This window comes from Harpia harpyja, chromosome 13, assembly GCF_026419915.1.
Source record: "Harpia harpyja isolate bHarHar1 chromosome 13, bHarHar1 primary haplotype, whole genome shotgun sequence".
Classification (NCBI taxonomy): domain Eukaryota; kingdom Metazoa; phylum Chordata; class Aves; order Accipitriformes; family Accipitridae; genus Harpia; species Harpia harpyja.
In genome coordinates, this window is record NC_068952.1 from 3,390,871 (window position 1) to 3,408,701 (window position 17,831).

Genomic DNA, 17,831 nt, shown 5'->3' on the forward strand with positions numbered 1-17,831 from the left:
GCTGGCCCACACTAGAAGAAAGCAAACTTAGAAAACGATGTGTAGAACAAGTGAGTATAGTGCTTTCTGCGCCATCCGCTTGCACGTTGTCTTGAAGGTTGCCAGTCTCAGGGTCAAGAGTCAGGCTCTGCCACAGGGCAGGTGTAAGAGACTCAGGGCAATGACTTTTCTCTAATTAGCACCACATAGCACAGAGACACATTTAACAAAGAGTAACGCCACTTCCGACAAGCCACATGGCATTTCTTTCAGCATTAACTATCTTTGTTGCGACAGAATTGCAGCCAAATGAAGAACGTATGTAGACAGCACCCGCGTCTATTAAGCAGCCTTGCTGCTATCTAGCTGGGTTGTTGTTCCTCAGTTCATCGGGAAAGGAAAACTGCTGACACCTATTACGTGTGCTTTTAATTTAATAACTGAATATTAAAAATCCAGGCACTACTATGCAGGTCTACCAAATATACTCAGCCACACACCTTAGGGGTCGAACCTGGCTCTGTGTTTAGGAGGGAGATGTTTTTCATACAGAGGAGATCTTATCAATCCATTTTAATTTATTTTCCATGATGCAGTCTATCAAGACGCGGCATTAGCTTTGTTTTACCACCACGTGATTTGGCCATTAGCAGTAATGTACATGCGGTTTTATCAAATGGTGTGGCAAGTTCAAAATGCCTTTAGAAACACACAACATACGCTGCCACTAAAATGGATGCCTGAGCGTAAGGCATGTCAGGGCAACCTTCTCTTCTCTGAGCTCCTGTTAGGGGAACTGCAAAGTTAATTTCACCCGACTTTTTTGGATCTCACCCGTCTTTTTCCTTAGCATAGACATCCATTATTCAAGGTAGTTTTGAGGGCTTCTGGAAAAGCTCTACAGAAGAGTAAGGTGGGCGCTTGGTAACTTTTAACTCTTGCAACTGTTGGGATTTGCTGAAACTGTTAAGGAAAAGAAAAAAAGGGGGGGGGGAATTCTCACTGGGACAAATTGGAACTAAAATTGTATTGTTTTAAAGGGTATCTGTTGACTAGACATTACGGTTGGGTTTCTGGGGGTTCGTGGACTACCTTGCCCAAACCGTTTTCGCGGGTTGAGGTTACCCCCAGCACCTGGCTCTCCTCGCAGCGCCGGGCCATCGGCCTGCTCCTCGCCGGCCATCGATGGTGGCGGATGTCCGCTACCGACCGGCTTTCCCCAGGGCGGCCCAAACGCGCCTCGTCGCTTCCCGCACCGTGCCCCCGCTCGAGGTGCTTTGGGGGGGGGGGGACGACACACTGCAGTATTTGTGGGGAGGGATTCCGAAATGAAGGCGAACACCTCCATTTTGTGCGGTTGGGGGGCAGGGGGGAGCGGGCTCCGGCTTATCACTTCACCTCAACTTTTAAAACGTTCGGTTAAGCCACCGAGGTGTCGTGCGTTGGCGTCACACCCCCGCCTTCCCGGAGCTACCTCAGTGAAGCGACGGGAGACAACACCCCCCCACACACACACACACTCCCCCCTCCTCCCGCCATCTTCCTCCCGCCATCCTCCTCCCGCCTTGCGCCAGCTCGGGGCGTGGAGGAGCCGCTCTCCCCCTCCCTCCCCACAGCGGCGGGCGGGCGGCGTTCCGTTCCGTTCCGTTCCGTTCCGCTCCGTTCCGCAGCGCGGCCCTCGGCGGCGGTTCGCCACAGGCGGCCTCCCCCCGCTGCGCGCCGCCGGGCGCGGCCATTGGCTTGGCGGCGGCACGTGTCGGCGGGCGCCTTCTCCTCTCCTCTCCTCTCCTCTCCTCCTCCCCGCCGCCGCCGCCATGTGTGGCGGGCACTGATAGGCCGGGCTGATGCGCAGGCCATTTATCATCCTCGTCTCCCGCGGAGGCAGGGAGCGCGGCTGTCACCAGTATTGATTTCAGAGGATGGACTAAATTTCCTAGGATTTCCATTAAGAATTAAGGGAGGGGGGGGGGGGAAGGGGGGGGTGGTGAAAAGAGGAGGGAAAGGGAGGGAAAAAAAAAAAAAAAAAAAAGCTGTAAGCACGCAGGGTAGCCAGGCAGACATGGATATGAGATGGCACTGTGAAAACTCTCAGGTAGCTTCTTCTCTCACAGGCGAAGCACTGCAGCATGCAGGGTTTAAGATACCATTAGTCTGACAGCAAGGAGGAGAAAGAGGAGAAAAAAAAAAAAAAAAAAGGCATTTGCACCGATTACTGAAAATGACTTTTTTTTTTTTATTTTTTTAAATTAGAATATGTCTCCTTGGGGATTGCATGTCATTAATAATAAGATCAAATTTCTGCACGATATCTGTTTTAAATATAGAAAAGCTTTTAAATTGTTTGATTTTTTTTGGTGGGTTTTTTTTTCTTTTCTGCTCCAAGAAAATAACGCTTTGGTACCCAGAGCATGGATGCTTCTGTTTTTTCTCTTCTGCTTTTTTAAACAATAGAGATGCTTTTTAGCATGTTTGCTACAAATGAGTATAAAGGAAAGGAAAATTGAGAAGAATCAAATAAAAGCATGAATAAAAACTGCTTCAAATAGTTGCCAGGCTGCTTTCTTTTTAATAATCTAGCAATTATTTTGCCTGAAATGATGCTTAAACCCTGACCATGCATGCTTTTCATTTTGGCTCAGAATATGCGTGTATGTGTGTGTGTACGTATGTGTGTATTTGTTTTGATTTGGTTTTTTTTCAGTGAGCATTTGCACAACTGGAATTCCTGTGAGTTATATGCATGTTTTGATAAGAAAAATTGCGTACAACTGAATGACTATATCTGATTGAGTAATATTTCATGATATATATAATGCAAAGTAGCTTCATTTTTAAATGAGTTCATTCTAATCTTTTGGGGGAGGGTAAATCGCTGCATGTTTATGATAATGAAAGTGTTTGTGTATTTCTTAAAGATCGATTGATTGTTCATTTGCTTGTTTCTAATACTGAAGAGCAAGGGGGGTTCATTTATTTATTTATTTATTTATAAATAACAAACCTCCAAGGCATCTAATTTAAAAGAGCATCGGTTACAAAGCTTTCCATATTACCTGAAAACAAGCAGAAAGGTATGTGTTTGTGTGAGAGCATTCAGCTCCTTCGGGGAGGTTGCGTGATCTTTTCTCGCTCCTTATTCTCCCCGAGAAGAGTTAAAATGCCGTGGCACTGTCGTGCCTGCGTGCACCATGGGAATTCCGCTGGCAAAACCAGAGCTGGCACCAGGTGGGACGGGTGTATCACGATAGCGAGCAAAGACAAAGGTGAAGATGAGGGTTGCCAAGAGAGGTGCAGGGGCTTTTAAAGCGAGGACGCAGCAGCTTCTATCTGTACATAAATGTCTAGTTTTCACCTGATTAAATAGCAAGTAAAAGGGGAAAGCTTTTCTGATACGTTGTTTTCTTTCAAATGAATTAGGGGATAATAAAGTGGGGGCGACGGCTGTTCAGATTTATCCTGGTTTACAGGTTGTAACCATTGTGTTGAGAGGAGTTACCGTTTTGGGGGGCTTTTTTCATGATTGTGAAAGGTTACCTGCTGAATTGGATCTGAGCTATCTTAGTGGGGTTTTTTACTGTGGTTGTGGGGCTGAGGATCAAACCTTTGTACCTTTGATGTACCGGGTATGTTGTGTAATCCTGTTTGCATTTGTTAGCTGGGCTTCCTCAGAGTTCTACCATTAAGCCTTTTTTTTTTTTTTTTTTTTATTGTATACATTTAAATCTCTTAATATGCAATTCTATAAAGCAGCTCTTCTCTTATTGCTCTGGGCTAATCCATACCTAGTTTTGCTCTTCCCATAGCGTCTTACCCACCCAAAAAATACGTTGGGTGGTTGTTAGAGTTTTCCCATGCCAAATGGTTCTGGCCTGTTGGTATCTTAGGCCACTATTCAAGCTCAGGCTGAAAACTTTGTGAATTGAGTTTGCCATTCCCAGCTCTGTTCCTAATAGTCTTCCACATCACCTAGGCATCATATATAATTCGACACAGCTGACAGCATCTACTTAGAAGAAGCTTAGGGCTGAGCCAGAGTGGAAATTGAATTGCTTCTCAACTCCCTAATATTAATGATCCTTCCAGGTCAGCACAGGAGTAATTGCCAGGGCAGCCTGAGGAATTGTCTATTAAACCTGCCTAGATGGTAGCTCACCTGTGGAGAGATGCATCCGCATAATGTCTACAAAATGAATTCCATTTGCTTAATATAAGGTCTGCTAGAGTTATGAATATCTTAAAAGCCAACATGTGGTCTCAAGTTTAATATCAAATGATTTTTCTGGTATTTTAAGATTGATTGTAACTAAGGCTAGGCAGATTTCCCTTAGATGCATCTGAAAAAGAAATCCACACAAAAATCTGGTTGGTGGTTGTATCTTGAAGGGCAAGCCTGTATTTCTGTAAAGGGATATTTTGATCTAAAACCTTATGGCATAAAGCAAGAGAAGAAAAGTTCATGTTGTCCATGTTCTTTAGTCCTTGAGGTATCTGCGCATTTAAAATAACCCATTAATCGGTCAAAGTTTGTATACACCAGGGCAACCTGATTAGGTGGGCAGCTGGACCTTTAAATCCAAAATCAATATTTACCAGGAATTCAGAGGAGACAAACAGCCTAAGGACAAGGTTTAAAAACTCAACTGCGCTTTATGTCTTGGAGTAATGCTGATTTAGCAAGAAATCCCAGTCACAGTGCGAGAGGATTTCTTTTTTGACCTTGTGCATTTGAGATGACATAAAAAGTTAAGAGTTGTCAGCATGGCTTTACCGTGAGGAGGAAATGCAGAGGAGGTTCAGCCATTCTCTGTTGCCATTGTGAAAGGTACCCACGTGGAGTACCAACGAACAGAGGTGCACAGAAAAGACTAAAATACCGATGCTTCAAAATAAAAATCACATTCTTCTGAACTTGCTTCTGTGCCAGGTAGATGATTTAACAAAAATACTATCATGAGGGTGGTTCGGTGACACAGATGAGGGAACGATCTAACCTGCTGCAATCCAAATGGGAAATATCCCCTAGGAGATCTTGGACCACTACCTGTTCATCTGTCTTCTCTCCCTCTTCACAGCTACTGAAAATCATGGCGTCTTCTTTCAATGGCCTTGTAAACTATAGCAGTTCCATATCCTAAAAGGATTTCTCACTCTGCTGACACCCTTCTGCCTTGGGTCACCCACTGCCGCTGCTTAGAGCAGTTGTTTCTTCTCCTTAGAGCTCTTTATGTCTTCACACTGTTAGAGATGGTTTCACAGCTTGGTTGGGTTGTGTGTATATAAAGAAGTGATCAAGGTAAATAGATGAAGAAAACATCAAATTCAGTCTTAGCCAAGAAGAAGCTTGACAGTTGGAACTTGTTGATAAACAGTAAATGGTTTTCATAACTTTTTGCTTGACATTTTCAATAGCTTGAAATATTTTGTCATTATTTTTAGTTGTGTATATTAATATAAAGTTTAGTCATTCAGTTTCATGTTACTAATTCTTACGAATTAGCTAAGTTTTTTTCAGCGACTAACTGATCAGCTTTTCTGACACAATAATTTTACACTTGTTTTGCATGTTCAGCCAGTAGTTACTGTGGATTTCTGGCTCTATTGTTTTCTCTTTGTTTTTAGATTTCTGACATGGTTTTTCAATCCATAGGGTGTTTTGTCCTGCTCTTGCAAGCTGCTCTAAGCAGCAGATCCAGGAAGAGTCTGACAGAAGCATGAGAGGTTGCTCTTGTGGGGTAGCCTGAGTGATTACAGTATTTTGTTCTGCTTTTCTGCATTGCCTCTCTGTTTTTGTCTTTGTCTACATCTGAATTGTTTTTTATTTTTCCCTGCAGGGTGCATAATTAGATTTAGCTATATAGTCACACACAGATAAGTAGGGCTAATCCTTTTTTTCTGATAGTAACTTGCAATCCCTTTTGAGTGAAACTTCAGGTAAAGCCTCCAATCAAAGTACCATATCAAGATGAGACAGAGTAGGGGCTGAGGGCAAAACTTACAGTCAACAGCTTTTTGAAAGGGTGTGGGATGACTGTACGTCAACAGGCAGCCAACGAAACCCTTGCAGTTACTCGTCCGTAGTTCCTTCAAAGAAGTACCTGTTGGGACTGTTTCTGTGGAGCCCACGTGCTGTGGCTGGTCAGTTTTCGATGGGATCCTGCAAAGGAGGTCAAATTGTTGTTCTGTGCCCATACAACCAGATTGCTACTAGCAAGAAATACTGCTTTATTGTCTCTACCAATGCAATGCATTAGACTGCATAAGGAAAAAAATGCGTGCAACCTTTAAAAAAAAGTGGAAAGGACAGAGATTAGAAAGCGTGTTTTGTATATGCAGGAAATCTGGGCATTGTGGACTCACAGGTTAGTCCTGTGCAGCAGTGTGGGTGGGTTTCAAAAAAAAGTGGAGTTAGGGTGAAATTCTACCATCCTTAAGGTTGATGGAAGTTTTGTCATTGACTTTAATGTCATTGACTTTAATGTCATTGACATGTTATTCTTGGCAGAAGTCTGAATAGCACAGAGTATAAAGTCCAAGTAGGTAAGAACATATTAATTGATTTCTGAACCTAGCTATCTCTTGGTTGATTGTTGCTAAAAGTATATCAGAAGTGAAGTGGAAAATGAGCAAGATGGTATTTTCACCAAAATGATTCATTTTAAATTCCATCTCATGAGCTGAATGATTATTTGCCAGTGAAGAGCTGGGAAGCTTTCAGGTGGTAAGACATTTCTCACACTGATAGGCTGTAACGTCCAGGACCTTGGAACACCTTCTGGTTGGAGTCTGGCTGTATGTTTTTGGCACAAATCCAGAAATGAATATAGTAAGTTGTGGACTTTTGCACAGAGTAAATTGCATTTCTTGGTCACAATAATGTTAGTGTCTTGTTCACTGGTTTATCTAAATTGGCTGTGGTGTGGCTGCAAACCAATAAAAACTCAACTTCGTGAAGTGAAGACTTAAAGTACTTTCTTTAAGTTTCCACAAGTTTTTTATTTGTTTTTTTCTTTCTCGTAGTTCTTCTGATTTCTTTTATTCTCTTTCCTATCTATTTTCAAAACTCCCTTGCTAGTTCACTCTCATTGTGAAGGCTACACCATCATGTTGTATTATTCCGTACCGGAGGCTGGGGGACGTGCTTTGCTTTTCTGGGCTGTTGTTTAGTCCTGCTTCACCTTAGTTGTTCAGGGGTTTCGTTGGATTTTCAGAATTTGTCTGTGAGGTTATTTGAACTGTTAACCAAAACCAGTAAATTAGCAAAGTTGGTGAGCAAGTTCAGCATCAGGAAAAGGGGGTTTAAAAGTCCAGGGCTGTGTGTCTGCTCTATGACCGCTACCAATTTTTACAGCTCCCTCAAAGCAGAATACACACCTGGGGCACAGCTGCATCGAAGAAGTGGAGAATGGCTTTTGGTTTTCACCTGTTTTATCTTGCATGACCAAAGTGTCTTTAAGAAATGTGTTGCCCAGAAAACACACAGAAAACGAGCAACTTTGTGTATGTTGTACAGTAGAAGCAAAAATGAAGTTCATATGGCCCTTAGGAGTAAAGCATATTTTTGAGTTCCTCATTCATGTAACAATTGCTTAGTAACAGGGATATGACAGCGAATGAAAAGTCACAATTTCACTTTACATATGACACAGGTATATTAAATACTGGTATTAAATGTCAGTAATGCACCGAAGATGGGGAAGCTGAGGAATGAAGACAATGGAGTTTGGTAAAGAACAAACCTCCGTCGCTTTTCAGAGCAGCGAGGTGGCAGCGAGGAGGAGTTGGGAGACCGCTCAGGCAAAATCACAGCGGGTCAGTAAAAAAATCCCCTCCGGTAAGCTCCACTCCCAAATGCAAATATGTTCTGCGAGGTTGATGTCAACATCAACCGCCGTATCCTGGGCAAGCTCACTTCCCCCAGTCCGTGCCAACCTCACAGCAGTTTGCAAAGCCAAGCTAAAAATGTAACTTGTGATTTCATAGAGGATGTCCATCTGCACCGAACAGCCTGAGAAGCCCCGGGCCCTCGCCGACAACTGCGTCTGCGGAACTGCCGCATCCCACGTGAGCATCGGTGACTGATTTCAGCACATGTTGCATCAGCGCCAGAAATAACTCTCTTCTCGTCCTAGGCACAAAGGGCACGATGCTAGGGCATTGCACCCTTATTCATCTTTAGGCTTAGCCCCGAGACATGCAGTTTGCATCCTTTAAATGAGTTTAAACTCAGTCTGGACCAGCGGGAGATCTCCACAGGAGTCCCCTGGCATATTCAGTGCGCGTTGGCTTATGGATGCCTTGTTTAGTTTTGGTTAGGAAGAGACTTTACAGGAGAGCCCTTCTGTTACTCCTCTTTCTGTTTATTGAAGTTACTCTAGCTAACTTAACAGACAGTAAGATATTTCTGCTAACTCTTGCAGAGGTCAGGGCACACGAAATGGCTAAGAGAGAATCAGTGTAATTTGTTTCTTTCTGCCTGTATCTTAAGTGCTAAAGTGCCGGTTGCACCATTTTTACCTAGAGGCATAACAGAACAAGACCCCGCATTTTTCCATAAGGTACACTGACAATTGTCATCTTTACCAGCCCTAACTCTTCCCTTTGCAGCTTTACCTGTGTGGAAAATTTCTGTCACTACGCAATTCCCCTTTCTGCTGGGGATATCTAGGGAATAACATAAGTAAAGTGGTAGCGGAGACATCTGAAAAGGCTGCAGAGGCGACCTTTGCAAAATACTCCTTCAGGGTTACTGGTGATGATGTGTGAGGCAGAAAGGATACAGACTGACATTCACATCTCACTGTTTTTGTGCAGCAGACAGTTACAAAGGAAATAATAGCAACTTTTAAGCCCATAGGAATGTATCTGTCACTTTATCTAATCTTTGTTTTCTGGCAGTCTAAAATAGGCGACTGAGATGGTCAAACCTAGTCCCAAAAAAGTCTGAGACAATTTTCTTGCGTCCAAACTGTCTGTAATATCTGTTCCCCATTGCTATATAGGTGATTTATCTGAACCAGGAAAGAGCAGCAGCTTTTATGACAGTGGGAGCATTCTTCCAGTGTGCAGCCACTGCAGGATGAGGAGCTCTGGCAGCTGATCCATGACCCTTGCTCCTGCCTTGCATTGTGCCAAGACTGACTTGACTGCTCTAGTAGACTTTGTGTTATTCTTTTTACAACCCGGCATCTAGACAGCTTCAGGGATTGAAGTCAGCTTTTCAACTTCAGGTATTGTTGTGCATAGAAATAAAGCAACTGAAAGTAACCTGGGTAAATGATCTAAAAATACAGTGGGAAGCGACAAATTCCCATTGAAAGCCTACCCCGGCTGTAATTCATTTCAGTTCCAAGAGAAGATTTTCTTTTATTTGTGATTAATTAAACAGAACCATCTGAGATTACTAAATAATAAGATGACCCCAGAAAATAACATTATTCCCCTTGAATCAACTATCAGCAGCTTCAGTTGTTTATCAGACTATTAGAGCATGACATATGCCTGTAGTGCTGATGAGCTACAGGGAGCAAAATGGAAAGATGTTGCCTTAGCTGTGTTGATGACTAGAGTAAGAGCAGATGAAGCTGTGAAAAATGTTGGTTAAACAACGTTCTCTCACAATGTGGAAACTGGTGTTATTCAGAGCCTGACTAGAGTCTGCATGTCTCTTAGCTAAGGGCTTGGCATTGTAGGTCCTGTTCTTTCTGGCCCCACTTCCTTGCCAAATCACTGTGTGAGTGCAGGGTTACCTGTATTTCTAGCTTGAATGTAGTAACTCCTGTTCCTTCCCCTATTTCTGGGAACTTCACATTCCTCATTCATTTATGAATATGCCAGATAATTTCTAGGTTCTAACTGAATTGGAGGATCCAAGCAAGAATTGAGCAAAACAGTTATTAATCACGTTATTCTGGCAATTTGGAGAAAGTTTGTGTCACTGTTTAACTAACCCACATTCAATTCTTGGTGAGCTTTGCAAACTGCGTTTTATGTCACATGGTCTTATACTAAAACATTAGTGCCATTATTTTCAGATATTAAAAATAATTTTCTTTTTCCATGAATATTCTCTATTGAGCTTTTCCTCTAGTACCAGTGTCCCAGAACAGGACACCTATCTAATAGAGGGTATTGGGAGTGACAAATAAATTGTGTCTTGAGTTGAAATTATCTTGAATGTTAAAATTGACAGTCTAAGAATTATGTTAGAGAAAGTGTAATCATGCTTGCATCTTCCAGGTGCCATTGAGTTATTCTCAATTCAGCATTTTGCATGTATGTGTATGACCTGAAATAAGTCAACGGTTCAGTAAGCTACTTCTTTGGAGTCAGGTGGACTTTTTCCTCCAGTGAAAGTTTGTTAATTTGGAGGTGGCATTCCTTCCTCCTGTGAATGGTTTCGCATGTATGTATGCTCAATTGTGTTAGTGCTGATAACTGGGAGGGGGAAGGATATTCTCGGAAGAAAGGAAAGGCAGGAATATCCTGTGATCCTTGCAAAATAATTGAGAGTGGGAGTTAAGGAAACTATTACATGGTCTACATATGCCGAGTTTTGTCTCTGAGTGCCCTCAGAGGGTGGTCCTGCAAGTTAGACACTGCTACCAAATATGGTCCTCAGACCTGTGGCCATTAGTGAGGTCAGCAGTCAAAAAAAGTTTGGATTTTTTTTTTCTTCTTTGAAAATTCATGTAGACCTAATGGAAATGTTAGTAACTGCGTAAGTTGCTGGATCTGATTTCCATGTGTGCTATTCTGGCTCTGAAATACTGGAAAGGATGCTCCGGTCAGCAGGTGCTCTCAGTCTCCAAAAAAAGAAGAGGAGTTTCAGTGGGGAACACTACTGTAGCACATGCACAGGGGTGGCATCTGCGATGAAACCACCGATACTCCTCCTTGTGCTGGTGGCCTGATTTTGGGCTGTAAGCGTGGTGTGTGTGTCCAACCCGTGATCTCTCCAGCTGAGGGAGCTGGCCAGGTCTGGATGCTGAACTGAGCAAAAGACTGGCTTCATTCCAAGGATCTCTAATTTTATTAGATTGTCTGTATGAAGCAGGTGGCTGACTGACTACCAGATAAATTTTAAGAGTTGAGATTGTAGTCTTTATCAGGGAAGTTTTGTTTATCTCGCACTGTAGAGGTCAAATCAGGGGAAACAGCGGTGCTCACCTTACCATCGATTTCATGCCAATTAAAATCTCAAAATAAGAGTCTTGTAACTGTCTCTGCTGCTTTTGGTAGTGCAGTCTCTTCTTCTTTTTATTTTTTAGCCTCATTTACAGTGGAAGACAGTGTTATACTCAGATTTCAGAACCAGCACTCCCCTGAAATGTCTGGGAGCAACACTTGCTGCTTGATATCTGTTGTTTCTTTCTGGCTGAAAATTCAGCTGAGCATCATTGCATCTGCCCCTGCTCCATACCTGCTCCTCTGGAATTGCACAGTGTGCCAGTAGCTCCCATGCAGTAGTCCCACTTAGAGCCATATCAGTATAAAGGGGAAGGGATATCAGTGCAAGAGCCTGCCTTCAGAATATTTTTAAAACAAAGCAACCAATATGCTATAACCCTCCGTCTGCCACCAGGATCTTGCAAGCCTGCCAGCTTTGATTCCTGCCTTTGCACGCCATGCCTGTGAAGAAGGCACCCTTCCCAAGGTCACACACCAGTGTGCTTTTATGCTCAGAAAACTGATGAAGGGTTATTCAGAACAACAAAGTGAAAAGTCTCTGAAAGGATTCGTCCCTCAGCAGGTACTTTGAATCTTGCATGCAGCTGTGGGCTACGGCTGTGGAAGTCACAGAGACTTATAAATTAGCCTTGTGGGGACAGCTAATTGGCAGCTTCTCCTTCAAAACGAGACCCTGTGTGTGCGTATTTTTATACTCGGGCAGAGTTGTAAAAATATTTGATATGTAGTCTCCCATTTTTTTCTGCAGCGATTCAGCTGTGGAGGACAGTTTATGTATTTGAGAGTGATCACAGATAGCTCTCAGCCCTGATACAAAGGGAAAAGATTGTGTTGGAGTAATCTGATTTCAGGCAGAGAATCTTCTTTGGAAAGACATGCTACCCTGAACTTCTCAGTTGATACTGTCCTCAAGAGCACTCTGTAAAACAGTGTAGTCAACACTGATTAATCTCTTAGAGGTGGTGGAGGAGAGGATTAAATAAATTGTAGAAATTTATAATATTTCTTATATGACGCAGTGATTGGGAAATCAGTCTTGGAAACTCCTGTAGTCCCTTTGAAAAAAACAACCTAGGATGACATGGGCATCTTAACCTTCCAGAAAGAGAAAACAAATCTCTTCAGAGACTTTACAGTTTATCCTTGTGGTATTCTGAGACACGAGGAGGATTCCCAAATTCCGCTGCCGAAGAGCAAGGGTAACACATGGGAGCACAGAGACAGGATTCGGGCTGCAGCAGGCAACAGGGAAGTTTTATTTTCTTCTTGTTCTACATTTATGAAAACTTCAAATCCAGCAAGACCTGAACGGAGGGTAGATGCAGGCAGGCTTTGACCCCATAGATTACAGCACACATTCCTTGGCAATTACTGTCCATCTCCATATCACAGTGAGATTTACCAAAACGCAGGATTAAACAGATAAGCAGTTGGTGGCAACCTGCCAAAGTACAGGAGTTGTGTGTTTGCCACTGGGAAGGGCTGTAGTGATGCTGGAGAAGCTTGTTAAATACCAAGCAAGGTTAAATACCAAAAATTTGTGTTTTCCCAAAGCCATAACAAGAAAAAACATAAGCAGGTGTGAATTGGGCTGATTTGGGGAGGAGTGAAAGCAGCCTGGAGAAACTGGTAAGTAGCTTAATATGCAGCTGGTTGATGCTAAAGTTCTCCAGAGAAGACAGAGGCAGGGGAGGGTGGGATTGTTTCAGCTGATGTTCACGATAGTTCTGCCATTTATCTGTCTGGTGGTGGTGTGCTGCTGGAAGCAACCAGTGAGCAAAGTTGCCTGATGGGGTATTTCACAAAAGGGAAGTTTCTTGCCTGTGAATAAATGGCCAGCAGCAGAGGCCAGCTTGCCATCACAGCTGAGTGTGGAACAGTGTGAGGAATATCAAGCTCAAAATAAAGAAACTGAGATCCAAAGTTTCCAGTATCAAGAGATCCATTCAACCAGAGAATTGAGAAGATGATGCTCATTAAAAGTGGTTTCTTATATCTATACATGTATTTCAGCCAACCTTTAGAAAACGCATTAGAAACTGTTTTCAGTGTGTGGCTTCTGAGATGCATCAATAAACATAAGGCATTGGGGGAGAGAGAGTTTGGGGATTTTATAATGAAGTCAGGTTTTAGCCGGGTTTTTGCCAGGTTTAATAAAATAGGTATCTCTTCCACTTTGCTCACCAATGTAGCCATTAGGAGCTGTTTATATTAAATGTGAAAATTATGTGGTGGAACCTGAAATGTGCAACTAGACTGTTGGAGCCCTTAATTTCATAAAGCCCGTTTTCCATGTCAAAAGTAACATGGCAAAGGAAATGATGCAAGGTAGACTGGGACATGTATAGCTTAGCAAGGTCTTAAAGCCTTTTCAATAGGAGACATCTATGTGAAAAAAAGGGCTGAAAAGCTTATCACTGTGGGGATTCAGTTTTCTGGATGTGAAGGAGGATAGCGAGTTGGAATTGTTGCAAAACCTCTGTGATATTCTGTGATTAAAGATCGCTAAAGTGTTACTTGAAAAGGGGGAAGCTGGAAGAGAATGAGATCTGGGCTAGTTTTGCTGCAGGCTGTCACCTGCAAACAGTTTTATGGTTGGGAGAGCCTATGGAAACTATACATCTGTGAGATTACCTGGGGGACGTCACGTTTTGAGGTGTGTGTTGATAAGGCGATCAGGCACAATGCCACAAAAAAAGCAGCTGCCAGAAAGAGGAGCGGGTGTTTGCGTGTGTCCTGGCATCCACCTCCATGCTAAAACAGCAGCAGGACTGGGAGTTAAACTGGGAGGGAGGTAGTGGTGCAGGCTGGAGAGCTCTCCAGCAGGAATGTGGCCTTACATACCAAAACCCTGGGATGAGGCGAAGAAAACCCTTTCCCCCCCCCTTCCCCCTCACTTCCCCCCCCTTGGGGAAGTTACAGGTGATGATTTGCTTGCCTAGGTCAGTACTTGCATTTTTTATTGCCTGTTTGCTTTTGGGGAGAGGGAGAGTCTATCAGGTACAAGTACAGGACATCAGACAAATTTACCCTTGCTATTTGTAAACCAGAAAGAAATGGCTTTGTTGAATCTCCCAATATATAGAAAGAGTCTCCACCCGTCACTGGTATGGGAGAAATGTCATAGCCTTTTCCAGCTACCAAATTTCAATTCACTTAAGAGGCACCTCTGACTGAAGGCAGGGAAGTCTAGCTGAAGACACAAATTTTTAACAAAAACTTATAGTGGTTCATTCACCCACACGGGAACTTATTCATAGTTACCTAAGGTGAGAACATAAGACTGAAAAAGGATTTCTGGGTCATAAAGTCCAGTCTGTTTCTGAAGTTCTCCTCTAGCATTACAGTTTTAGATGGACCTTTCTAGCAGTAGATATGTATTAGAATGCTTTAGGCAGGAACAAAATGTCCAGTGCTGCATATTTGGCCCTTTAAATTAGTTATTTAGGAATGCTGAACAGTGAACATATTTTTCTATTCTATTTTTCTACCATTTCACTAGGCATTGTTTTAATATAGCAAGACTCAAACAAGTTACGAGTACAAAATGTAAGCGTAAACATATTTATGTACCGTAATGAGGACTTGCATTACTAGTTACTGACAGAGCCTAAGCTAGATTCTTGTTATTGGACATTTTTCAGATGCTTCTTCCCCGACACTGGCTGTTTTCAAGCCGCTGATGCCTTCTTCAGAGTTGGTGTTTTTTAAAAGTCATCACCATTTTGTGTTTATTATAATAATGAGAGTAAAACATTTTGGGGGAGGTAACAAAGGCTACATGGTATGTTCTAGTTCTGCATATGTGTGTTTCAAAATGTTGACAAAGAATGCTTGACCCTGACAATGTCTCATGACCTCTGGGTTGGCCTTTCACCGTCATCTGAAGGAAGACATCCATTAGCTGAGAAATATTTCTGTACGTGAACTGTGTCATTATCTGGCATAACCATGTTCTCTACCAAAGTGGCCTGTTAGCAACAGTCCATTTATTTACGAAGATGTCTCAGTAATAATGAAACAACTGACCAAATAATCCTAATCCAGGGGCTCCTCTCTTAATGATCTGAACTTCTGCAGAACCTGTTGAAGACATAGAAGCTGGTAGATGTCGGTCTTTATCCAAGCAAAATTCCCTTTGGCAGGAGGGGGAGCAACGCCTAGTAAGACCTAAAGACCCAGTTAGTGGAATTACACCAGACGAATTCATCCTTGCTTCTGAAAACTTCTACTTCAATCCAGTTGATATTATGGGAGGGGAGCAAGAGTGGGAGATGAATTTAAAGAGCAATTAGGGGAAGAGTTTGGTTGTAATGCAATTCTGGCTTTTTTGCTGTTTGATTTTGAAATTATTTTAATTGTCTTTCATTTAAGAATGTTGAACCTTTAATGAAAACGAGAAATTAGATGCTGCTGTTAGAGGGGAAATTGCACTCATTACACAGAGCAGCCTTGGATGCAGTAGTTGGTGCACAAAGCTGAAGCCACTTTTGTCTTTCAAGAAGTTGATTAAAGTAGTTCTTGCCTTTGTGAACATCTGTGCGTTTTACGTGGTAATACAAAATATTCCTTCACCTCCTTTCTTTTTTAAATATCCTGGTGCTTTAATATGTATCCTGTGGCGAACAGCAAAAGTGGTGTAGGTCAAACACAGGCATTCCTATTCGTCATGGTTAACATCCATAATCTCTTCAGTGCCCAGTATAGCTTAGCCCCTAACAGGTATGGCTATAGGTGTTGGCACTTCTGAAGCTTCACTGGATTTCTGTGGGAGAGGAAAAGTAGAAAAAAAAACCAAACAAAAAAATGAAAGGTCCTGTTTTACATAAATGTCTTTCTACTTTGGCTCTCCAGAGTATAAATTATGGCATGAAATACTGATTTGTTGCAAGGCATGGTTCCATAGCTTATTTGCTTAACTCCTGCCATATTTTAATGAAAATCCAATTTGATTTTGACAGGTTAGGGTTGTACTTTTAAAGGCAAAGTGGCAGATTTGTAGATAGTGATTCCTTGAAGAGTGATTATAGAGACAGTTGCTTATATAATTACTGCATTGTATGTATGTTACCAGTGTTACATGACATTAAAATCAGTCATTAATCCATATTCTTATTATCCCCAGTAGCTAAAAACACAGGGAATGAGAAAAGTAGACCAACCACCATGAGAAATAGAATGGGTCCCTGAAGGAGGTCCTGACTGCTGAAGAAAATGAGATACCATGTCTGATAAGAAGGTTGCACGCATGTATTTCTGAGATTCTGGCATTCCACTTTGCAGATAATTTTCTTATCTAGAATAATTAGGGGTATTTGTTGCTTTCCTGTTTCTGTGCTTTAATGGTGAGCTGCTGCTGCTGTCGCAGAAGTACTGTTTTTCTCTTGGGTATACCCAATACTGGCCCCAGCTCTCAACTGTGCACTGGAGTGTTGCAGCTCACGCTTCTCTGAGCTAAAGTGGCTCTCTTACCAGATCAAGCAGAGCAGGAGGGGCTAAAAATAAAGCATAAGAAAGGCTCTTGGAGGTCATGGGTGATTGCCCTATGTAAAAAGAAGCAGGGATTCTTAAATTAGTTTTATTTTGCAAAACATAAGGCTGTGTAAGTTGAAGAGGGGTTGATCTAAATGCTTGGACTTGGGACACAAATAATAAGTCTACTGAATCTCTAGTGGTTCTAAATGTGTATAGTCCTTTGCAAGTAAAAGTGGCAAGGTTAAAACCATTGCATGCAGTGCATGCATCTCCAGAACTGGATCCTTCTTGACGTGGGAAAGGCAGTGCAGACTTTGATGTTAGGGCCCGATCTGAAGCTGAATACAGCCATATGAAAAGCTTCACCAGTCTTTGAATTGATGCTTTAATGAGATTTTGAGTCACACAGCAGTGACCTGTGTGGATGCAGCTGTGCAATGGTGATTGTATCTTTTTAAACATTATGAAATGCGTGCATTAAACACAGAATCTCCCACAAACACACACATGCTTACTCTGCCTATTTTCTAGTTCACTGTGTACAAGAGAAGAATTAAGTATTTAGTAATTTTCTTCTTTTGCAGGTGAGATTACGCTTTCTTTTAAATTATTCTTTTTTAATTAGTGGTTCGGGTGCCTGAAACAACACAGCGAGTTCAAAGGTTTATGTGCAAGGCTAAGCATTTGCTGTGCTGGAAAATGCTCGTTGCTTGGGCAGGTTGTAGTTTGAAGAGAGCAAGTTTCAACCACTGTTAATTAGCTTTTGAACAATTTTTTTTTTGTTTCACAATAATTTCTCTGGTGTTTGCTCTGTGCTTAACCAGGTAAAGTAAACATTAAATCTCAATTAAGATTGCTGTACTCATCAAGCAGAAATTCTCAGTAGTATTCAGTTCCTCCAGCCGTTGCTTTCGGGAAAGCAATGCTGTTGTTTTGCATGAGGTGGATGCATTCTATGCCTACAGACAGTGGACAAGGGGCTTTTATCTAGTCCCTTGAATATGGTGAAATATGCTGCAACAGATGTGCTTGTGAATAAAATATTCTAGCGAATTAATTGCAGGCGGGCTCGGGTTGGGTGTGTTGTGTAATGTTAAGGTGTGTCTTTAACATATGGAGCATGTTTTCTGGAAAGTACAGTAGAGCCTAAGAAACCCTGCAGAGCCAGACTCAGCTACTGCAGTCTTATA

General features: G+C 42.3%; 1 protein-coding gene across 21 annotated transcripts in view; it reads left to right on the forward strand.

The window, feature by feature from the left end:
• NRXN1 (neurexin 1) overlaps window positions 1-17,831 on the forward strand; it is a 730,978-nt gene that overhangs the window by 673,459 nt on the left and 39,688 nt on the right. For 2 of the 21 annotated variants that reach the window (XM_052805932.1, XM_052805933.1), the window contains exon 1: window positions 1,990-2,071. The exons of the other annotated variants lie outside the window; for them this stretch is intronic. In XM_052805932.1, coding sequence (XP_052661892.1) covers window positions 2,039-2,071 — 33 coding nt within the window. In that variant the 5' untranslated portion in view covers window positions 1,990-2,038. Of the gene's footprint in view, window positions 1-1,989; window positions 2,072-17,831 lie in introns of those variants that run through there. 21 annotated transcript variants of the gene reach the window in all.